Source organism: Lithobates pipiens, unplaced genomic scaffold, assembly GCF_037356315.1.
Source record: "Lithobates pipiens isolate NorthernLeopardFrog02 unplaced genomic scaffold, aLitPip1_a1.2 Scaffold_18, whole genome shotgun sequence".
In the NCBI taxonomy this organism is placed as follows: Eukaryota; Metazoa; Chordata; class Amphibia; order Anura; family Ranidae; genus Lithobates; species Lithobates pipiens.
In genome coordinates, this window is record NW_027507758.1 from 343131495 (window position 1) to 343156922 (window position 25428).

General features: G+C 39.1%; 1 protein-coding gene across 3 annotated transcripts in view; it reads right to left on the reverse strand.

The window, feature by feature from the left end:
- Positions 1-54: 54 nt before the first annotated feature.
- OGFRL1 (opioid growth factor receptor like 1) overlaps positions 55-25428 on the reverse strand; it is a 61668-nt gene continuing 36294 nt past the window's right edge. For 2 of the 3 annotated variants that reach the window (XM_077487400.1, XM_077487399.1), the window contains exons 4-7: positions 24401-24479; positions 21914-21980; positions 12591-12736; positions 55-8230 (exon numbers count right to left, since the gene is read on the reverse strand). In XM_077487400.1, coding sequence (XP_077343526.1) covers positions 7459-8230; positions 12591-12736; positions 21914-21980; positions 24401-24479 — 1064 coding nt within the window. In that variant the 3' untranslated portion in view covers positions 55-7458. The remainder of the gene's footprint in view (positions 8231-12590; positions 12737-21913; positions 21981-24400; positions 24480-25428) is intronic. The other variant, XR_013276768.1, reaches the window with a different exon arrangement.

Below are 25428 nucleotides of genomic sequence, written 5' to 3' on the forward strand. Positions count from 1 at the left end.
CGAGACTGTTAGGACCATAAAAATGGTTGACATTATGAATACTCTGTGCAAAGATCTCTGTAAAAATATTTTATTGAAAAACAAAAAAGGGACAGGAATAAAGACATCATCAATCTTATACAGTATATATATATATATATGGTTTCTGAATATACAGCATGACATTTGAGAATACAATTGTCAGCACAAGTGATAACTGTATGCCTCATAAACCTTATTCTATACAAAGATCTCCTAAATATAGCTGGTAAAAAAAAAAAATCTTACACAAAACCAACTTTAAATATACACCCTTGTTTACATAATATTAAAAATACAGGATAAGCAACACAAACTATTGTTTTTCTTTAAATGATGGTGTTCTTTATAAAAGGTGTCTTGTAGAAATCCAGTTCTACCACATACAAATTGTAGTAAAATGTCCATGTACAGCAATGGACTCTTACACAGACCATACATTTGTAAATTACATATGATCCAATAACCCAAGTACCGACAATGACATACCTCTGCTGTGGTACACATGTAAATGCAAACCATATTTGCTACTTTTAACACTGCAATAAAGATTGATACTCCAAACATTACATACTACAGTCCACCACTTCTGGTAGCCACCCTGAGATCGCTTACTCAATCAGGAAGTGCAAACAGAAATTGTGTTTTGTGCAAAAGCTCAAAGCTACCAGATTTACTAAGAGTCATATACAGTATGTGAAAGTTGAATTTTGATTGGATCTCAGCATCATGCTTGCACTTTACACAGTTGACTACTTAAGCGTAAGTGTCAAGCATTATGCAGCTCCAAACAGAGCATTCTAGTTTGCAGCTAAATACCGGGCCACTTGTGCAATTAACAAATTGTGTATTTGCTTATTTAGATTTATTATACATAGGAAGAAGAGACTGTTCATTTACAAATAGTCCAAGCATTTCTTAACCCCTCTTTAGACATGAACACCCACTACTCAGGGAATATTGTACAGGTACCTGTTGGCTGTGAACTACCTCTTCGTTGCAAAAGAAAGAGCCTGGTCAGAATTTCAGACAGCATAATCTACATTTGTGCCAACAAAAGTTATCCATAAAAGTTCTTTCTGTTGTCACAGTGTGTCATGTCACACTGTTGTAAGTCAAATCTGTATTCTCTTGTGTTTTGGACAATCGCCTCCTTTTCCAAATTAAAACAAGAATAACTTTGGTGTCAGATATAACTTATTTAAAATATGCATTCAGTGGGGCATCACACAATTTGCTGTTATAGAATACCTAGACTTATTTAACATTTTAAAAGGAACACAATAATTATAGAGGAACTTCCGGCATTTGTACAAAAAATAAAATTCAGCAGCTACAAATACTGTAGCTGCTGAATTTTCACAAACATATACTTACCAGTCCAGGGATCCAGCCCTGTCATCATTTGGGCGGGTTCTTCACCGGTCTTTGGGTCCCCAGCACCACCATCTTCTTTTGGGAAGCCAGCTGTGACTTCCTACTGGCTCACAGCTGACTTCTAATTGGCTCTATTCTGCTTGCCTAGACCAGAACAGCAAAAGTGGGAGTGGGTACAAAATAGATACCCGCACCAATTTGTTTTTTCAAAACATGCGGTAGGACGGGGCGGGGGAGGAGGAGGATTGGCGGAACTTCCCTTTTTTAGATGAGTTTCCACTTTAAAATTCAAGTTTACAAAAACAGAATGACTTTTTGTACAGATCAATAGCCCACTAGGCTGTTTCGGAGTTCGTTCACACTAGTCCCAATTCAAAGAAAATAAAAAAGGCGTTGCTTTGTATCGGGCCTCTTTGCACCAAGGCACTGAGTTGGGGTATAATGTGATAAAATGATGCAGGCATACATTTCACTACTACATGTAACACACAGCAATTCAGCAACAATGTTGTAATGCCATTAATTAATAATGGATCTCCAATGCACCTCCAACACACACCTTGCAGCACAGCAGAACACATAGCAACACACTACCACACATTGTGGTGTGCTGTGTCTAGCAAAAAAAAATATTGTTCAGATAATATTGACAACCGAGTTTTACTGTTATGGTGATTAAGATTTTTTATAGAATTACAACATTAGATGATATATAAAACCTCCTCCGGAGAATTATTCCCTCCCCTCCCCCTCCTATATACCTTTTATGTTCTTCCCTTACTATATAATACTTACTATAAACATACTTTAGAAGTTATGGTCAAAACTTTTAAATCATATATTTTCTTTTAGACATATTTATATTTTCTTGTGATTAAAATGTTTAAAACTCAGGTATCAGAATGTTTTCAAATTCTAAAATATATAAGGCCATTTATTGTCATTCTCACGAGAATATCTTGAAATTCTTCTTTGCTTTGTATCATCCGTACTTCGATATGTCTACTTTTTATTTCTGGTATCACATAATTTGTCTTATATTCTGTACATGTAATTTATTTTAACATAAAATAAAAAATTTTGAACGAGAAAAAAATATTGCAGTGTCTGATTCTTTTTTTCTGTTCTGCTGCATTGAAAGCTCATTAATTTGAATATGCTGCAAGCATATAGCATCACCCAGAAACATATACAGTAATATACTTCTTGTGCATTGATGCAACACACCAGAATGGACATGTGTGAATGGGCTCTGAATAAGCAAACATTTTTCATTAATATCATGGTGTTTTGATTTATTTTATTTTTTGCATTTTGTGAGCAGACACTAAAGATGTTGTGTTGAACTATAGTTTAAATATTGTTTTAAAGATATCTCTTTTTCTTTATCGATTTTTTTCGTATTCTTTATCCATTTATTTGTATATTTCTAGTAAGTATGAAATACATAAAACAAAAATGTGCATCGCTATATTAACCTAAAACACAATATAGTCCAAATATAAAGTGCATAAGTGCTGTGAAATTATTCCAAAGAATAATACAGAACAATATCTAATAATCAATAATAAATGCAAGATATGAAAATCATTAGGAAGTGAAAAATAGTGTCCATGGCAAAAAATAAAAAATAAAAAAATATATATATATATTTATTATATATATAAATAAAGAGTAAAAAGTTGATCCAAGAAAGTGTCCCACACTAGTGTAAGCCACAATAGTGCTTGAATTCAATCCACTCCTTTAGTGCTCAAATATGGCGCAGATATAAATCACTGCAGTTGTCCTCCCCCAGGAGTATTCTCATCTGAAGTAATGCGACCACCACAACCAAGTAGGGTCAGTTCAAACTTTTTAGCCTTTCCAGGGCTACACCGTGGCAGCTACAGATCCTCTCTGCTTCTTTGGAATATTGTTTGGAATAATTTCACAGCACATATGTACTTTATATTTGGATTATATTGTGTTTTGGGTAAAATATAGTGCTGCACATTTTTGTTTTATGGTTTTATACACATATGGGATTGTGTCAGCAGCTTTTGGTAGACTCATCTTTAAGTAGTGGCATGTAGGCCTAATTATTCTTTAAGTATGAAATACATGTTTCTAAAGAGGAGTGCATATTTACCTAATGTAGAGCATACTACATGTTTGTAAAAAGAAACATAAATATAATTTATTTATACATTTAATGAATAATAAAAAAAAGTAACAGTTATTAAATTTAAACATTTGTATATGTAAAATTGTGAATTTCTAACAAGCTATATAATCAGATAAACCCTGAACAAGCTTTCTTAAATGTTATTAGATTCATCCCAGTCCAGTGTGCTTTTTAGGGATTTATTCTGCAACTAAAATTCCTGAAGAAGGAGAACTGGTAAGCCCCTGAAACATGTTGGAGTCTCATAAATCCAACATGAAGTTTGGTGAATAAAAATCTATTTAATCAATTTAACCTTAACTTTGTAACTTTTAACTTAATAAAATACATAAACAAGTGCTAACATAATAAACCTCACGATAGAGGAAAGTATTTTTTTTTGCCTTATTAATGCTACCTTACATACAGTATAGTGGCACACTGGTGGCACTAGAGTTTTGTATTGGACTAGCCATTGATATAACAAACAAAACAAAAAAATAATGATACAATGTATTGATAACAAAGTAGCTGTAAAAAACAAGGAAATCCCTTGATAAGTTCCTATCATTGGTATCAATTTTTCTTTTCTTTTTCAGTCTTCTCAAAATGATAATCTCATGGATAGAAAGATTTATAAAGCTGTGCTTTAGGATGCTAGCCATATGCAAACACCACTATAAGTTAATATCCTTGAGGTTTACACCCCTTTCACACCAGGGCGTTTTGCAGGCGCTATAGCGTTAGAAATAGCGCCAGCAATCCGCCCTAAAGAAGCTGCACCATTGTGTGTAGTGTGAAAGCCCGAGGGCTTTCACACTACAGCGGTGCGCTGGCAGGACGTCAGAAAAAAGTCCTGCCAGCAGCTTCTTTGGAGCAGTGAAGGAGCGGTGTGTTTACCGCTCCTCCACCGCTGCTCCCCATTGAAATTGTGGCGGATTGCCGGCGGTTTTAACCCTTTCGCGGCCGCTAGCGGGGGGTAAAAGCGCCCCGCTAGCGGCCGAAATGCGCCGCAAATCCGCCGGTAAAACGCCGCTAAAAATAGCGGCGTTTTGCCGCCGACGCAAAGGGCGGTGTGGTGTGAAAGCGGTCTTAGTGTACGCTTTAATAAGAACTTCAGATACCCTACACCAGTACCAATACAAGTAACATTTCTACTGATCTGGATTATGCAGTTATAGGTGGGATCCTGATGCAGAGGAAAGAAAGGGGGAAGAGATGAGATAACTATGTTAATTTACATACTGTACTCTTAAATAGCAGTAAATACCATAAAACAAGCCTTCAATGACCTCTGTAGCTACAAATACAGTCAGTTAATTATTCCTCAAAGATCACAACAGAAACTGGCTGGCTCTGGCATGATCATGACAATGAAGTCAGGATCCACCCACATGCCTTTACTGGCACTGGGCTCAGCTTCTCAGCGAGCTGCTGAAAGCCTTAGCCGGCTACTCCCCCCTTTCCACAGCAAAATGCTCCAGTGACCTAGTCAGATTTCATTCAACTTTTAAAAAAGTATTTTTTGCTAGAAAATTACTTAGAACCCCCAAACATTATATATTTTTTAGCAAAGACTCTGGAGAATAAAATGGCGGTTGTTGCAATATTTTATGTCACACAGTATTTGCGCAGCGGACTTTCAAACGCAATTTCTTGGGAAAAATACACTTTTTTGAATAAAAAAATAAGAAAACAGTAAAGTTAGCCCATTTTTTTCCTATAATGTGAAATATAATGATATGTTGAGTAAATTGATACCTGACATGTCATGCTTCAAAATTGCACACGCTCATGGAATGGAGACAAACTTTGGTACTTAAAAATCTCCATAGGCAACATTTTCTACAGGTTACCAGTTTAGAGTTACAGAGGAAGTCTTGGGCTAGAATTATTGCACTTGCTCTAGCGATTGCAGTGATACCTCACATGTGTGGTTTGAACACCGTTTTCATACGTGGGCGCGACTTGCGTATGCGCTCACTTCTGTGTGTTCGATTCGAGGGACGGGGTGCTTTAAATTTTATTTATTTTGTTTCTTATTTATTTTATATTTTTTATTTTTACACTGTCCCTTTAAAAAAAAATGAAATCACTTTTATTTCTATTGCAAGGAATGTAAACATTCCTTGTGAGGCTCCATGCACACTGGAGCTCATAAACTGCAGTTTATTGGAGTTTGGGCGTTTTTTTTAAAAGCCCATAAACTCCACTCTATGTTAGCCTATGTGTCCATGCACACACGGACGTTTTTTAGCTTTAATGAGCAGTGGAGTTTATGGGCTTTTTTCTGAATGCCAGAAATTCACGTTCAAAGTGCCCTTTTTCATCGCCAGAAAACGACAAACGCCGATAAACGCTTAGAAACGCTCATAAACACGCGTTAATTAGTGTTCGGGATTCGATTTTTTCAATGCATTGTGGGAGTTTGGAATGTACTGTGGGATTCTTGGAGTGTCCTCTGTGTATTTTTATTGAAAACGCCCATAAACGCTATTAAAAGCATGTTTTTCAACCAGCGTTTTCTGCCAGCAATCTGGCGTCCAGAAAAAGCTTTTTTGACGCCAGATTGTTCAATGTGCATGGAGCCTGATAGAAAAAAAGCAGGACAGGGACTTTTTTATGTGAGATCTGGGGTCAAAAAGACCTCAGATCTCACATTTACACTCCAAAGCAATAAAAAAAAAATGGTCCCTTTAGGGCCGGAGGGCAGAAGTGATGTTTCACGTCGCTCTGGTCCTCCAAGGGCATAGAGTCGAGTGGGGGGGGGTCATCTTGCCTTCACTCGACTTCCTGCCCAACCATCCATCAGATCATTTCCAACGGTAGGCAGCGGAGACTACCGGGACACGGCGAGAGGGGGGCACCTCTCCCTCTGCCTATTAAAGTGATCTTGCAGCGAATCCCTGAGACCACTTTTATGTTTAAGCATAATCATGGCAGATATCTGCTGCCATAACCCGGGAACTTAAAGGCAAAGTAGTGACGTATATCCATGGTGGGCGGTCCAGAAGTGGTAATGAGCTGTAATTGATGGGAAAGCAATTATAATTAATTTGTCTCTGTTGTGAAGTTTGAAGATGCATTTCTCCACAGTTTCTATAGTTACAGATGTAACTGGGGGCTTGTTTTAAATTGATTTTAATGCCTGTGATTGTGAGTATGTAAAGAATGTGCATAGTCTGGACATCTAGGCACAGGTTCAATTTGAATGTGCACCTTTTCTTTATAGCATCTTTGTAATAAACAGTTTGGATGTTAATTTGAAGATCCTTGATGTGCTGGCGACTTATCTTCTAAACTGGTAGGTGTTACAGCACCCACTTACTTTGCAGCTATTTATAGGAATGTGTGCACTGGGAAAAAAAATTCTGGACTTTTCTTTACAGCAGACTCAGGATATTGTGCAACTTTCATTGCAGTAACCCTATCAGTTGGATAACTCTCTCTGTTAACAAGCATTGCTACAAATATCCATATGAACGTTAGCAGAGATAAAAGAAAAATTGGATCTGATATAAATACAGGTTTTCTGTGAACTGCCATTTGTAGCTACAGTTACAAAAATATTAGATAACTAGTTCATGGTTGCACACCTACCACTGATCCTCAGTTGTCTGGCAATGCTGCATACCTAATACTCCCATTCTCTAATATTTACCACTTTTGTGCAGACTGACATACCGTATATAAAATGTACATAATGAACCACAAAAAAAAAAATCACAGGAACCAAGGTGACCTTCAAGTGTACTCTCCATTCTTATAATAAAGTCACTCATAAATTGCTAGTTTCTATCATCTAAAGTTAGAAAATATAGAAAAACCTATTCAGGCTTCAGTGCTAAGTTTTATATAGTTTTCTTCCCATAATATTTCATATAATAATTTTAAAATTCCTATATATTATGTTTCTCTCATTTGGCTTTGTTTTCCTTTTCAAGTTTATTTTCTGAAGGTGTGATGTTTTCAGCATTTGCAGTAGTGCCAGGTGACAAGCTGCACAAGCAATCTTTACTACCTTCATCAATTGTGTCAACTATTAAAATTCTGTCTGTATTGCTTTCATTGCTGAGATCTTCTGTATTTTGTTCCATGAATGTATCTACTTTAAGAGAAGAACTTGTTGTGTCATCTATGTGTGTGGGCAAATCGTTCAGTTTAGACTTTTCTATCTTGCCACTGTCAGTCTCTGTTGCCATTGTGTCCTTAAAGTCCTCCAATGATTCATCTGAGGGATGAACTTCTGCAGTTTCCTGCTTGGTCTCTTCTACTTGAGCATTTCCTGGTAACTTTTCCTCAAGAGAATCAATTCTTGCCGTTTCAGGCTCTTGCTCAGTCTTAGCATCCTTAGATTTTTGTGGATGTTTTTTCAGTAGTCTATTTGAAGCTGTGGTCTTTTTAACCGATTTGCATCGCTGAACTTTCTGTTTTGTTGGGGGTCCCCAGATAAAGTGCTCAGGAGGCTGGTAATAAAGACAGGCGTACCGCAAAAGTTGTCTTCTCTCTCTCCTTACCTTTATGGTATAAACAAAATACTCCAGAGCACTTTGTTTCATATTTGGGATTGTGTTTTCAACAATGGATTCCTGTAGAAAAACTTTTACTAAGGGAGACTTGAAATGTTCATATCCAAGTTCTCCAAGACTTTTCAATATTCTGGTGATTCTCAAGTAGTTGTGCTGAGATCTGGAAAGAAAAAGAAATAACTAGCGTAATTTTTGTCCTTAATACTGAATATCCAAGTTCCTCAAAATACATAGTTCAAAGGCAGAATCAACACAAAATACACCGTTCCAGACATAGATGTTAATTTTATAGAGGCCCATTATATCTGTGTTGTGGTTCAGCTACAGTCACATGAGTCAAAGCAAATAGTTGCTACACAGTATAAAAGTATTGAGTCATTCAAAAGTCTTCTCAATTCATTTCTGTACTATATCCATGCCTTTACACTAATTAAACCAAACATGCAAGTTACTTTCAGCTAGATGGACATATCCTGTTTGATTTAGAAAAAGATATAAACTTTATGTCAACCTTGTCAACATGTATTTGCTTCACAGACTCAGAATTTGGAATGTTTCAGCCTAACGGCTTTTGTCCCCTTGAGATAAAAGTGATGTAGTGGATGTCTATATAGCACACAAAAATGCATATCTCTAAAATTTGAGTGTGCAAGTCTCTTAGGTTGTTGGATGAAAAGGGAGATTCGTTTTCTGTCTCAATATCATTTGAATATCAAGCTTTTAGTAGATCTCCTCTTGCTAAAAATAAGTTGTGATCATCCTCATCAGACTGATGGGATCTTTTGCAATTTCTACTATTGGTTTTTCTATGAGGGGTACATGTTGGAGTTGACCATTAATTGATTGTGAATACGTTACAGAAAACATGCTGAAAATAAATATACGTCATTACTTTGACATTAAATACCATTGTTATGGCAATAGCTAGCTGTCATAACCCCAATATCTTTATTTACAGTAGGCGTTCAGCTTTCCGATAAAATTGCTCCCAGTGGTGGATTTGCCGCTGGATCACTTTCATAGGTGGCAGAAGAGGTGTCCCCCCTGCTGATGTATTCCGGGCACACTGGACCCATCGGTAAACCCGGAAGCATTCCGGGCCAATCAGTGGCTGGGCAGGAAGTCAAGTGAAGTCAAGATGGTCCTTCCTTGGCTCTATACCACTGGAGGACCAGAACGACACCTGGCGTTACTTCCGCCTCTCGGGCTTAAAGGGCAACATTTTTTAAAAGCGTCACCTATGGAGTACCATAGTTTGTCCCCATTCCATGAGCATGCACAATTTTAAAGCATGACATGTTAGGTATCTATTTACTCAGCGTAACCTCATCTTTCACAATATACAAAAGAATTGAACTAACTTTACTGTTTGGTTTATTTTTTATAAATTATTAAAGTGTATTTTTTCCACAAAAAATTATGAAAATGAATGGCAAAAAATCTTTTTTTTTTTTACTTTTGCATACTGGCTTATCTGAATGTATTAATGCAGTCTATTTGTTATATAAAAACCATATCCTGACAGAATATTAGTGACTTCCTTTTAAAAATGATAGTTACCTAGCTAGCTAGCTGGCTGGCTGGCTTTGGATTCATTATATTCTGACCCTCTGACCTAGAACAAGTATGCAGTTAGACCCCTTTCACATTGGGGTGGTTTTCAGACGCTTTAGCGCTAGAAATAGCCTGTGCTAAGTGCCTAAAAACCGCCTCCTATTCATTTCAGTGTGTCTTTTCACACTGGGGTGGTGCGCTTGTGGGACGTTACGAAAAGTCCTGCAAGCAGCATCTTTGGGGCAGGTTGGGATCACTATATTTGGGAATCCCACAATGCACTGCCCATTGCAATGAATGGGCAGCACATCAAAAGTGTCTGCAAAGCGCATTGAAAGCACTGCAAAACAAAAGTTTTTACCCTTTTTTGGGGGGTAAAAACGACCCCGCTAGTGTCCAAAAACACAACACGAACAGCCGGGCTGCTCAGTGTGAAAGTGCTATAAAGCCTCATACACACGATCGGACTTTGTACAAACTTTCCCGTGGACTTTTGTACAAAGGGCGTAGTCCACAAGTTTGTATTGCATACACACGATCTGACTTTTTAGGCAACAAACGCGAACGTAGTGACGTTTCAACGTACTGACGACACTGTCGGACTTTGTCAAAAAGTCTGATCGTGTGTACGGGCCTTTAGTAAAATCAAAAACAACTGAACTGACTATTTACTCCAGGATAATGGGGGAGATTTACTATAACTGGTGTACACAGAATCTGGTGCAGCTGAGCATAATTATCATCTTCTAAATTCAGCTTGTTTGATTAGGCTTTGACAATAAAACCTGGAAGCTGATTGGTTTACATGCAGAGCTGCACTCAATTCTGTGTGCACCAGCTTTAGTAAATCTCTCCCAAAGTGTTAGGCCCCTTTCACACTAACGTCCCGTTCAGGCCCGCCTGTCAGTTTTTCAGGCGGACCTGAACGGGTGCTCCATAGAGGTCTATGGAGCGTCGGATGTCAGCGGTGACATGTCCGCTGACATCCGACCCGCTCCGATCCGAAAAAGTGTGACGGAGGAAAAAGCTATTTTTCCATCCGTCTGCGGATCGGATCGGATGACGACGGGCACTGCGGTCCGTCGTCATCCGATCTCCCATAGGGGAGAGCGGCGCTGTGACAGGTCCGTCCCTGCACAGTGTGCGGAGACAGACCTGTCATCTCCCTGCTCAGCGGGGATCGGCGGAGTGATCCCCGCTGAGCAAACGGACATCCACGGGGCGGATCAGAACTGATCCGCCCCGTGTGAAAGGACCCTTAAAGCTACTGTATCAGCATGATAGCCAGGCAAACAGTATTTTTAAAGACAGCTTAGAAAATCAAGCTAAATTACACGTTGCTCTTCACACATTTGATTTTGCCATTTCAATGCCAGGACCCGTAAAATGCAGGTGATGCTTCATTTGATGTAACTCCTCATACACAGAGTTCACAAAGTTTGTGGTGGAAAATAGTATAGACTAAGATCTGAACTGGCTGGGCTGTTCTCAAAGAAGTGAAGGAAATGTAAAGAGCTATATTTGCAAACTGACTCTTTTTTGTAATAATATCTTAAAGCATAATTACACTTTTGCAGTCAGATTTGAGAAACCCCCGCTATATGTTTGTTTTGTGTTCCCACTCACACAGTATGCCTAATTTTTTTTTTATAAGTCTTAGCTTTTAAATATTTAGAGGTGTCATGGCTGACTGAAATGATTTGAACAATGTTAGCATGAGCCTGTCCCAAGTCTGTTCATAAAAACATACAATGCAATGCAAGAAGACCAGCCTCAATATCCTTAACCCTTTGATAGAACAGACATTGTTCAAATTTAGTTACAGTTCATAATAAATATCTGTCTACACAGTACAGACAGGGTTAACTGAGGCCCAGTACAGCTACCCAGGCCTCTGGGCAGATAAGCAACTGTGAAGGGATGGGGGAGTTAACACAGTTTAGCTTGGAGGGAGGGGTGGATTTAGTGAAAGCTGTAGTAAAGGTAACGCTCACTTTAAATCTTCTGGCCAGGGTCTTGTAACTATATACAATCAAGTCTCCGCAGCGGCTAATGTCTGGTAATGATCTAGGGCAGTGATGGTGAACCTTGGCACCCCAGATGTTTTGGAACTACATTTTCCATGATACTCATGCACTCTGCAGTGTAGTGTAGCATCATGGGAAATGTAATTCATCATGGAGTGCCAAGATTCACCATCATTGATCTAGGCTGTCTAGGCTTTAAAAAGATTTTAAAGGCATTTTTTTTTAAATTAAAATAACCTGTTATACTTCTCTTCTCTGTGCAATGGTATTTCCGGGGAAGGGCACAGCAAGTGGCAAATGTTTTTTACCTGAATACAGGCAATACATTAAGGTAAAAACTTTACGTTACATAAGTGAGCTTGGGTACAAAGGATTTTTACTTAAAGTGGATGTAAACCCTCACATATACCCAGTGAAGTGAACAGCCTCAGATAATACACAGAAACAAATCTCCCTACATAAGTTTTGCATGTACATTTGCTGTCTTCATCTTTATATATCCTTTAGAAAATGCTCATCATGTTACAGATTTTCTCTTTCTTTTCAACACTGGGAGTGGATTATTGGCATTCAGCCAAGACAGCTGATTGGAGGAAAGGCAATCCCCCTGATCCACATTGGCAAATGAAGGAAGTATTGTGCAGAGCTGTGCTCTGAATCGAGCAGCACTCTGCTAATCTATTTATAGCAATCTCCCACGACACAATCTTCAGGCTGCTTTTATCTCCTGTGTCTGAGAACTTGTCAGAAGTTATCAGGCTGATACCAGAGCTACAGGACAGAAGAAACACACGGGACGCAGTGCTTTGGAGAGAGATAAGAAAACACTACAGATATATGTGCCCAGCTCCAATTTCATGAATCAGGTTTACATCCACTTTAAGTCAAGAAAATAAGACTTATTTGCATGCTAGTTAGTGTGAGAATGAACTGACATACTCATTTAAATGATGAAATCGGTCTTGCCAGTTTGCAGCTCTGGAAACATTTCCATTCTTGTCTACCAACTTTAACCCAAAAAAATCCAGCATTATCTTGTATGCCATAATGAATCTTTTGGTTGCTTCCTTTGTTTTTTTAAATTCCTTCAAGAAAAAAAAAAGACACAATGTTAATACACAAACAAAAACATTTGAATGCTTTTAAATGAAAGAGATTGAATATCCAGTGATACCTAAGGCTCGGTTCACACAGGGGGCGACACGAGGCGACACGACTTGCCGCGCCGCGACCTGCCGCGACCTCAGCGGCGACTTGCAAATGACCTCTGTATAGAAGTCAATGCAAGTCGCCCGAGGTCGCCCAAAAGTAGTACAGGAACCTTTTCTCTAAGTCGGAGCGACTCGAGTCGCTCCTCTTAGAACGGTTCCGTAGTACAGAACGGGGGCGACTTGTCAGGTCGCGGTGCAGCAAGTCGTGTCGCCTCGTGTCGCCCCCTGTGTGAACTGAGCCTTAGTGAGGTGCTGGAGGAAAATCAAATAGAGAAATTTATGCCATACAAAAATTCTATGTGAACTCAGGCATCTTCTCATTTAATAAGTAATCATACTTCTCTCATGTCTGTACACTTCCAAAACTCAAAGCAGGCTTTCAGTACCTTCAATTTCCAACTTCATCCTCATCCCTCTGTTTCCTATATCCCTGCTTTATATAGCTCCTTAACCTAGCCCTATCTACTGGAATTTTCTCTTCCTGATTCAAACCTGCAGTGTCTCATAAAACTCTCTTGGACCCCTCCACCCTCTTTAGTTACCATCTTCTTCACATTCACCCTTCTCATTCAAATTTGAATAACCTCTTCACTCTGAACTATAAAGCATGTCTCCACTAATTAATTCAATAAAGGCTAATAAACTGTTCACTTGCAAGGGAACTTTTTCTTAGGCTAGTGAATTTGTGAAAATGTATCTCACAACAAATACCCAATCACGTGCAATAAAAAAAAAAAGAAACATGTTATGTTTTCTTGCACATGATAGCATGACATAGGTTAGTAGTGATTTACCTTATGCACTAAGCTAAATGAAAATTCCCTTGGAAAGCAAATAACCCATTTGCCTTTATTAGATCATAGCCTTGTTATTCACCTTTAGCTATTGGAGTCACTCTAATCCATTCATGACTGCTGATTGACTCAACATCTCGACAACATCTCATCAACATCTCTCCTTCCTCGCCAATGGTGTTCCTCTTTGTCGTTCCTACCACTGGCTAACAATTTAGAGAATCCAAATAATGTGTCCACTTCTAACCTACAGAGCTCTCTATAGTTTGGCATCTCCACACACAGTATTTCCAGATGCCATCCCAAAAGTAACCTGCACCCCCTCTTTTATCATTTTCTCACACTTCGCTACAACTTCACCACTTGAATACCTTTACACACATTGTTCCGTGCTCTCCAATCCTGGACACATATAAGCACATGTTTAAAAACCTTCTTCAGACTGTCATATAATCTTAGCTAAACTATTTTTTTTAGTTACTGACCTACTTTTTCATCTGTCAGAACCCCACTCTAATCTCATATACAGTTTAGTAATTTCCTTTACCTCTTGTTTCTACCCCTTATTCCTCTAATTTGCCAGCTTCTATGTATGGAGGCCTCCTTTCAATACATATTTTTTTTTATTACAACTCTGTGTACAAATCTATGGAATAAGTTACCTATCATACCACCTATACTACCCTTCTTTATTTTAATATTGATACTTTGCCACTGGAGATGATGGCACTATGAAAACACACAACGATCATATTTTCAGCATAATCTTTCCACAATTTACAATCTTTATATAAAAATCACTGACAAAGATACTGTTTTATTTGTGAAAATATAGGCAAGACAGGAATAAAAATACTAATATAGAAAAGAAAAATAAGTTACTGAGAAGAGGGCTTTGCAGAACACCACTACATGCTCTTGCCCACTCCAAAACCTGGTACGCACCAATAGTTTTTTTTTTCGTTCAACCCAATGGCTTGAACAAAAAGAAAAACCTGACAGCTGTGGTCGGAGTCGCTGTACTAACAATCCAACGTTAGTACAGCAATCTCCCCTGGCTCAATGTCAGCTGGTTTTTATTGAATAAAATAAAATAAAATAAATAAATATGGATAATTAGTAACTGAAATTTCATCTCCAAAAGCTGGCATAATTTTTACAACCAACATATGTAGAAGTAGCGCTATGAATATTTGTGTTCTACTATCGTTTTCAGGAGGAAAGCCCAAAGAAAAAGAGGGCTTATTTGCCTGCTAGCATGCTATTGGGTCTTTCATTGGTGTATTTCGTCTTCTATATGATGGTGATAAAAAAAAAATGCCTGTTTTTGGAGTGAATATTTTAGTTGCAAATGGTGTGTAGAGTGAGGAAGAGCATGTGGCGATGTTCTGCAAAGCACATTTTTCCATAGTTTATTTTTATTTCAAGGCAGGTTATTGCAAGCTGTATACCAAGATGGATCACAGAAGATGCACATTTGCTGGGAGTGTGTATTCATATGCTGTGTATGTCTTCCCCTCTACAAAAACATCTCAGTAAAATATCAAGCACATTGCCTTAAATGTCTCTGTAGGCATTCCTTATATCACTTTTACCATGTTATTGATGAAAAACCTGTTTTTCTTCCACTCCCCTTGTTGGTTGTATCCCTAACGTGTCCCCCTTTTTTTCAGAAATTTGCATAACTGGTATTTGTCATAGGGAAATGGCATATCTCAGAAGTCAATTGAGAATGGAACAAAAATGGTAAAAGTGACAACATTTATGAAAAATGGTTGCAAACAGAATAATGTATTTCAAAGTGGTTTGGCAAATGCATACCAAAAAAGAGAACATTTCTCATTTTAAGTCACTTTGAAGCAGAACTTTAATTGACTCAATCAACGTTAATTTTTTTTTTTCAGGGCTTTTTTCCCAGAGAATAGGTTTTGAGCCAGGTTTTGAGCCACCCCTTGTTTTCGCTCCCTACCCATCTCTGAGTCATATCCCTCGGTTCCACCCCCTACCTACTGCCCAATACTGCCTTCAAATATAATTTTATTCAAACACAAGAAAGGGTCATGCCATACCATAACATCGCAGACATGACTATATTGGAGGACGCAGCCTCCTGAACTGAGTTATATAAACATGACATTGGTAGCCTTGTAGATGGTAGTATATAAACGATACTGAATAATTGTACATACAATGAAACTAAGATAGCCCACCATCATATAACCACTGACGGCTACCCTTTCTTCTTTTCTCTTTTTCTGTTAATAATTATTAAGAGTTAATAATTAGAAAGGCAGTGTAAAAGAACAGCCAAAAGAAATAGAAAAATAAATCTAGTGGAGAAAGAAGGGCGGCCATTGGCTTGGGGAGGGGGGAGAAAGGAAAAAGAGAAAAAAAAAAAAAAGGGCGGGGGGGGGGGGTCTCAGCTATGGGTCTGGTTCGCATCTCTGTGTCTGTACTCCTAATCCTCAGATATCCGGTACTCCTAGGAGGGCTTTCCCTTCCTCCGAGAAGATAAACATATTCCAGAGACTCCACGTGTTCCTGAACACCTCCTGCCGGTCCTGCGATGAAAGGACCAGATCCTCCATTTTCTTAATGTCTTCCACCTTCCGCAGCCAATGTGCTGTGGTTGGTGGGCGTTGTTGTTTCCACAATTGTGGGATACAGGATTTGGCTGCATTGAGCAGGTGTCGTAGAATCGACTTTTTATACGTCCTGACAGGGATGGAGGAGAGGTGAAGCAGGAAGAACGCCGGGTCATCGGGAATAGCGTATTCTGTGAATTTTTGGGAAATGGTACGAACTGAGGTCCAAAATTCTGTCAGTTTAGGGCAGGCCCAAAAAATATGTAGGATTGTCCCTGTTTCCTCCTGACATCTCCAACATCTATCTGACGTGCCGGGAAAAATAGAGCTCAGACGGCTAGGTGTCAAGTACCATCTGGTCAATATTTTAAAATTGGTTTCTTGGATTTTGGTACATATGGACGATTTAAGGGAATGTCCTATTATGTTTAGCATCTGTGAGGTCGTAAAGGTGCGGTCCAGATCCGTCTCCCATTTTCGCAAGCATGGAAGGTGCGGCTGCTCTCAGGGGGTGGTCAACATTGCATAGGTCGCAGAGAGCACTTGTCTGATAGGTTCCGTTCCAGAGCAGAGCTCCTCAAAAGGTGTCAGTGGGTGAGAATAATTCTGCGGGCTGGGGAGAGAGTGGAGGAAATGATGGACTTGTGCCGCAGGCCAGAATGCAAGGCGGAACGGGCCTACAGTTTCCATGAGCTCCGCCACAGTAGGCCACCTCCCCTCTTTCACGAAACTATGGGCCCTATTATAATTGGTCTCACGCAATGTCGGGAAAGCCAACCCAGGTATACCTGGGGGGAAACGTGGGTGGCCTAAGATCGGGGTCAGTGGAGACTCCGTAGTCGTCAAAGACGCCGCCAGGGACGCTCAATAGCTTTGGCGCAGCGTATTTCCTATCAGCGGGTGTGATTTAATCTCCTCCGATAGGGAGCTATAGCACCATAACGCGCTCTCCAGGGGGATGTCCATTTGAGCACTCTCTATTTGAACCCATTTTTTCAATGCCAGGTGGCGTCCCCAGTCTACAACTCTGCCCAAGTGAACCGCTCTATAGTATTTCCTGATGTCCGGCAGTGCTAGACCCCCATACCGCTTTGGAAGGGATAATTGGACACAAGGTATTCTAGGTTTCTTCTGTGCCCACACAAATCTGGTAAACAAGGCCTGTACCTGTGCAAAATAAGAGGGAGGTATCCTAACTGGCAGGGCCTGAAATAAGTATAGAAATTTCGGTAAAATGCTCATCTTTATCAAATTGCACCTCCCGAACCAGGAGTGCAAACCTGTGTGCCATTTTTCCAGCAACTTCCGAGTTTCAGCTAATACTGCCTCTTTTAATGAAATACAGAACCGCATATTATTTTGTGGTGTTATATGTATGGAATTAGTTAAAGATAACAAAAAAGGCAGTAAAATGGATCCAGCTAGCAAAAGTAGATCCCCCAGCAACAATAGAACCCCCATAACAATATACCCCAAGCAACAGTAGATACACCTCAGCAACAACAGACCTCACCAGCAACAACAGATCTCTCAGCAGCCAGCATCAATAGACCATCCAGCACACCCAGGACCCCTTGCAAATACATACTGTACATTCAGTGCTGGAGGTCACTTGTGTGGCCACTGAAAAAAATACCTGCCTTTTTTTAATCCTTATAAGGCTGTCCTTGGTAAATGGATAGGAAGCTTTATTATGTTCAATAAACAATAGAGATCATGAATGGTTGCACTCCAACAGATCCACTTTACGAAACATGCCAACCTTGATCTAATTTACCCACTATATATAATTCTGCCTGTTGGAATTTTATCATATCAATAAAGTGGCTCTATTGGAGTGTGGCCGTCCAAGTTCTCTATGGTATACTGTGCAGTTTGCGAGCTGGATGTGCAGCTTCTCGGCAGGTGTGTGGGTGGTGGGTGGTGGATAGCATGGACTGGCCTGAAGAAGTGGTTCTTTAGTGTATTGTTTGAATTTTTGTTGACATGTCTTTAGTTGCCTCCTGGTTTCTGTCCGAGGCCAAAAGAATGTCATGCATCTCAAGATTCTTCATGGCCATTTTTTTTTCATCTGGAGAAGGGAGGAGGGGCTTTCTCAGCTAAGCCCACCCTCCTGTCTGCATGCCTGACCTTCTGAAAGTGTGTAAGTGTGTAATCGTGTAAGTGAGTACACCCCTCACATTTTTGTAAATATTTATAATATTATATCTTCTCATGTCACAACACTGAACAAATTACACTTTGCTACAATGTAAAGTAGTGAGTGTACAGCTTGTATAACTCATCGCACAGCCATTAATGTCTAAACTGCTGGCAACAAAGTGGAAATGTCCAATTTGGGCCTAATTAGCATTTTCCCTCCCCGGTGTCATGCAACTCGTTAGTGTTACAAGGTCTCAGGTGTGAATGGGAAGCAGGTGTGTAAATTTGGTGTTATCTCTCTCACTCTCTCATACTGATTACTGGAAGTTCAACATGTCACCTCATGGCAAATAACCCTCATGCGGATCTGAAAAAAATAATTGTTGCTCTACATAAAGATGACCTAGGCTATAAGAAGATTGCCACGACCCTGAAACTGAGCTGCAGCACGGTGGCCAAGACCATACAGTGGTTTAACAGGACAGCTTCTACTCAGAACAGGTCTTGTCATGGTCGACCAAAGAAGTTGAGTGCAAATGCTCAGTGTCATATTCAGAGGTTGTCTTTGGAAAATAGATGTATGAGTGCTGGCCGCATTGCTGTAGAGGTTGAAGGGGTGGGAGGTCAGCCTGTCAGTGCTCAGACCATACACCGCACACTGTATCAAATTGGTCTGCATGGCTGTCGTCCCCAAAGCAAACCTCTGCCAAAGATGATGCACAAAAAAGCCTGCAAACAGTTTGCTAAAGACAAACAGACTAAGGACAAGGAACCATGTCCTGTGGTCTGATGAGACCAAGATAAACTTATTCGGTTCAGATGGTGTCACGCGTGTGTGGCGGCAACCAGGTGAGGAGCACAAAGACAAGTGTGTTTTGGCTACAGTCAAGCATGGTGGTGGGAGTGTCATGGCCTGGGGCTGCATGAGTGCTGCCAGCACTATAGAGCTACAGTTCCTCGAGGGAACAATGAATGCCAACATGTACTGTGACATACTGAAGCAGAGCATGATCCCCTCCCTTCCGAGACTGGGACGCAGAGCAGTATTCCAACATAACAATGACCCCAAACACACCTCCAAGTCTTGCTAAAGAAGCTGAGGGTAAAGGTGGGTAAAGCATGTCTCCAGACCTAAACCCTATTGAGCATCTGTGGGGCATCCTAAAAAGGAAGGTGGAGGAGAGCAAGGTCTCTAACATCCACTAGCTCTGCATTGTCATTATGGAGGTGTGGAACAGGACTCCAGTGGCAACCTGTGAAGCTCTGGTGAACTCCATGCCCAAAAGGGTTACAGCAGTGCTGAAAAATAATGGTGGCCACTTAGGGTCCAATTTGGACATTTTCAATTAGGGGTGTACTCACTTTTGTTGCCAGCGGTTTAGACATTAATGGCTGTGTGTTGAGTTATTTTGAGGGGGCGGCAAATTTGCACTGTTATACAAGCTGTACACTCACTACTTTACATTGTAGCAAATTACACATTGTAGCAAAGTGTAATTTCTTCAGTGTTGTCACATAAAAAAGATATATTATAAAATACTTACAAAAATATGAGGGGTGTACTCACTTTTTTGAGATACTATATATTGTACTGGGCATGCACAAGATTTTCTAGGTTGTTATCACAGTGAGGGTAGATGGATTCCAGGAAGTAAATGCTACATTAACTATCTGCCCTTATTTAAGATGACCTAGGGAGTGTTTTTTAAAGTGATTGTAAACAAAATAAAGCATGGACACATGGAGAGATGGGTGAGATTGCTCCGAATATTAAAAATAAATGAATTATCATTTTTTGTATGTGGTACTCAGATAAAGCTAAAGGGTAACTTTACTTTTCTGGGAAAATAAATAGCATGTAAAAAAATTATAATATAGCATATACAATTGCTACACAAGTCATATTGTCTTATTGTATTGTGTAATTTGCTGTAATTTTCTTTAAATGCAATGCAATATACCAACCTAGAGGTGTTCTGTAACATACGCTGTGTTATTAGCTTGCTGATTTTCCCAGAAATCTATACTAAGATATACTAGATTTTGGGCATTTTCTAGAAAAGTCATGTTTGGTGAGATACTCCCAAAGGGAAATCAAATCTAAAGGGATACAGATCCTGGCAGTCTCCGCATTAGAACCCTGCAAGTGCAGTAGCTGATTGATAATTATAAAACCACTGCCATTAACATTTTCTGTGCTCTTGGACACAAACAGCTGTTTTTTGCAGAATAACAAAAGGTAGGAATTTACAACAAAGTTTGTTTAAAATCCCTGCAATGCACATAGATCATCCAGAGGGGAATGTTTTTTTCTCAACAAAAGTAAAGTTACACTTTAAGTTCCACTTTAATACAGGCTTGTCAATTTGTACTGTACATGATACTTTGATGTATAAAGTTTTAAATGTTACATTAGATGATCAATTTAAACTCAGCAACATTACTAATGTTCTAAACCCATGTGTAATGGTGTGAAAACAGCTCTAGGAATTTATGCCGTTGATCGTCTACGAAGATGATTGGAACTAAGATGAATTGCAGACAGAAAGCTGGAAAAAAGAACAAAAGCTGGAAACCAGATTAAATAAAAAAAATACATTCTCCCTTAATTTTTCTCTCTGGAGCTTATTTTCTACCAGCCTCTCAACTTTTAGTAACCATAATTGTGCAGCACAACCATCAAAAAATAATGGATTTGAAAACACGCGTTGAGTGTGGGACTTAATTTGCAAATTAAAATTATAGAAAAATATTTATGCCAAATCCATGATAACTGAAAGAAGATCACTGTCTAGACTTTGAAACGCATTGCTTAATTATATAAGACAGACAATCACAAACAGAATATTAAGACAATTTACTATTACCAAGGTAATGCTACAAAAACAGATTAAACTGCTCAATTTTAATAAAAATTTCCAGAGGAAATTACCATAAAATAAGCAATAAAATGTAGGAAAATAAATATACAAAATTGCTAAGAATGTTTTTATAAAAATACATGAATATAATATGATAATTATAAATGATCTCCACAAGCATTCTATTACTATTCATTGTTTAGTTAATAGATCTGAGGGTAGCACGTCAGCTGGAGACCTTGTTTTGCATATCTCTGTGCTCATTAGTAAAAAGCCACTAAACAGTTTTAAAAAAGTGACAGCTTATTAAAGCCAGCATAGGGAAGTCTTCCCATGTCATTTGCTCATCTAAAATCTTCTTAGAGCTTGATGTATTAATAGATGTCACACAAGCACTTCTGAGAACATCAAAGATGTCTCCTACTCGGTTTCTCACAAATCCATGAAAACAAATGTCAACCCTCAAAGCGATGAGAGAGAGAGAGGGGGGAAAAAGCCTATTTAGACACCTTTCAAGTTGGAACTGTACACAATATGTTGTGTGAAACACCTGTCTTCACAAGTGAGTATTATAAAATGCAGGCTACACAATTTTTCAATGTTTATAAATTTCCTTATGAAACCAGTAATCATGAAAATATAAAAATGATACAAATAATTCTGGTTTACCTCAATTTCATATGAGGTCAGTTCCTTGGCGTAGAAATTTAAACCTTGCTCTCTTAGAGGAAAAAGCCTGCAAAAGAAAAAAAAACACTACAATGTGAGTGTTATCAAAATGCCTAGATTTAGGTGTCTTTTTTTTTCAAAATACTTGTTATTTTACAGGTTTAGGTGATAATCACATAATTAATGAGGCAAAGTGGGCTGAAGACAATCTTGGTCACAGGATATAATGCACAGTACAAACTTGTAAGGTACAGGCTTCAGAGGTGAATCCCAGGCAAACAGATAAATACACAGTTTAAATACACGTATGTCTAATGTTTATCTTCCAAAACAGCTGACACACATTTTTGACCTTGTACAGCCAGACATGTAACACATAAAGTTACTGATTAAAGGCGAAGTTCACCTTTTTTTTTCTAAGATCCAGCTCCTCGATGTACCAATATACCATTAATCTACCTCGGTTGCAAAAAAAAATACAAGCTTTCTGTGATTTTGAGAACAAGGCCTTTCCTTAGCCCTTGCTATATTTCTTAGAAAGGTTCAGTGACTTCCTGGTATACAGACAGAGACAGAGAAACCAGTAAGACACAGGAAGAAGTTTACCAGCTGACCTCATTAGCACACACCTTCACCCATCAACTAAGTTTTAACAGCATCACCAGCATTTCTCCACACATACATTTTCCTGGCTTCCTCAGTGTTCCTTCAGATGGGCTCAGGCATCCTGCTAAATTCCCTAGGGCATGCAGCCTATGGGACACCCCTGATGTAGTGCAAGGGCCTGGTTGGATTGGATACAGAGTGATTGGATAGATGGTGTCCTCCTATTATATAGTTTTGTTATATAGTTATAGACGCTTTCAGTGTCATTAATTGTTAATGGTATACCAAACACTGAAGCAAACACACAGCATGTGCAAAACGAAACATGCGCTCCCACTACTCTAGGTGTGAATGAGGGCTTGGAAGTGAAAGTGAAATTGGTGTGTTTACACGAGAACAATGAGGCTCCATTCACATCTTTGTGTTTCCAAACATATGGCAAACCACACAGAAAATGCACACTTTGCCATGCATTTCAGAAATGCTGAAAATGTGCATCGTGCCTGTGTTGTCATTACATGTTAAAGACACCCCAAGTGCGACAAACGCACTGAAAACTGTGGTAACGCACCATGCTCCAATCCAAAAACAGTTCTGGAGCCTCTCTGTGGTGATTGCTGCATGTAGGGAAGCTCATTCAAGTGAATAGGCTGCCCTATGCGTGATGAATGAAAACGCTCCAAAACAAATGCATGCGAGAATATGAGTTTTCGCTATGTGGAGATGTGCATGAGGCCTGACAATTGATTGCCGCCATCCACTCCCTCCTATGTACTTGTATAAAGATGGCCATACACTATGCAATCTGATTGTACAATCTCTGTACAATTTTCTTTAGATTTACCAGAACATTGGAAGAGGAAGGCACACCTAACCAATCCATTCAATTTGTATCAAATAAGCCCTTTTACTACATAGCTGATGGGAGATCTAAAGGAGATTGTACAATAAGATTGTATAGGAAGCAGGTGGAAGGTGGTATTGTAATGTGGGAGGTGTGACCCAAAGTGGTGAACACACCCTATCACACTCTCTACTGTGATGCAAAAAGGGAGTAAAGGCTTCTGGGAGATGACCTAATAGGAAGTGAAAGCTGAGAGAATCTACAGGAAGTGATGGAATCTGAAAATCATTAAAAAAATTCAAATAAACTGAAAAGATTTTAAACCTCCTGTGGATAAAGTGAGAGAAATGCACATTGGGATTGCTGGGCCAGAAATCACATTGAAAATGCTTCTATTTATTATGAAAAGTGAAATTCTGCCCGAAAAGGCGAACTTATCCTTTAAGCGATTCTTTTGCCTGTTCAACAATTCACCTTCAAATATCATCTGTCTGACTTCTGTTTGTTCATTGGTCATAGAGTTGCCATCATCCCTTCCTATTAACAAGGAAGTAATCAAGGAAGCAGAAAAGCTGAACCAGGAAGAAGTGTATGCAGTGTGGGAGAGGTGTGCAAATCACAAGACTGGTTGGTCAGAATTACAATTCCCATGGCAGGAAAAATAGTGACCATGGGGGTTATTTACGAAAGGCAAATCCACCTTGCACTACAAGTGTAAAGTGCACTTGAAACTTCACTGGGAAGTGCAGTCGCTGTAAATCTGAGGGGTAGATCTGAAATGAGGGGAAGCACTGCTGATTTTATCATCCAATCATGTGCAAGTTAAAATGGCATTTATTTTTTTCCTTGCATGTCGCCCATGGATCTACAGAGACTTCAGTTCCAAGTGCACTTTCAGTGCACTTTGCACTTGTAGTGCAAATTGGATTTGCCTTTCGTAAATAATCCCCATGTCTATTTCCACAGTGTAGTAAGCTGCTTGCCTTAAGTTCCACTATAACAGGCATATATAAGTGAGAGCAGGAGCCATCACTTACCATTGTATATAAGTATGATTATGTTCCAATTTATCATAGTCTGATTTCCATTTGTTTAGAATGTCTTCAATATATACTCCTGCATGAAAACAAAGCAGCATTCATGAAGCAGAACCAAACATTTACAAACAAACAAACAAACAAAAACAATCATACACACTGGCTATTACTAACTGTAGCAAACATTTAAAGCAGTATTAAACCCAAAACTTCAGTGTATAAAATTTCAGCTCACCAATTCTTAGATGTGGTTGATGCATTTGTTTTCTTTTTTTTTCTATGCTTTTTTCTCTTAATTTCACCTGGTGATCCAGTCAGTAAGACTGTTATTTTTTAATGTCACAGTGGTTCTCAACTTCAGTCCTCAAGTACCCCCAACAGAACATGTTTTGGGAATTTCTCTTAGATAATATAGCTGTCCAAAATACCAAACCATTGACTCTGATTTAAAACACATGTGCAAGATGAAGGAAAACCTGCAAACATGGTGGTTATTTACGAAAGGTAAATCCACTTTGCACTGCAAGTGCACTTGGAAGTGCAGTCGCTGTAAATCTAAGGGGTAGATTTGAAATGAGGGGAAGCGCTGCTGATTTTATCATCCAATCATGTGAAAGCTAAAATGCTGTTTTTTATTTTCCTTGCATGTCCCCCTCGGATCTACAGTGACTTTTCTTCCAAGTGCACTTTCAGTGCAAAGTGGATTTTCCTTAGTAAATAACCCCCATGGCCTGTTAGAGGGTTGAGACCCACTGCTTTAACAGACCAAGCTGTACGAATGAACTAGCACTTAGAGGGCTGAGACAAATCATTTAATACTGACAGGGATGAATGATCAGCTTTTATTCATAAATGTAGAACCTTTGTCCCAAATGGAAAAAAGTTTTGCTGTAACTGCTTTTAAAGTTTTAACTGGAATTAAACATTAATTTGTTAGTCAAGTCCATCTAAATCTGCTAGTCTAAACCTGGCTATAGATGGGTCAAAATTCAGCCAGTTCAGCAGGAACCAGCGGCATTTTGATCCAT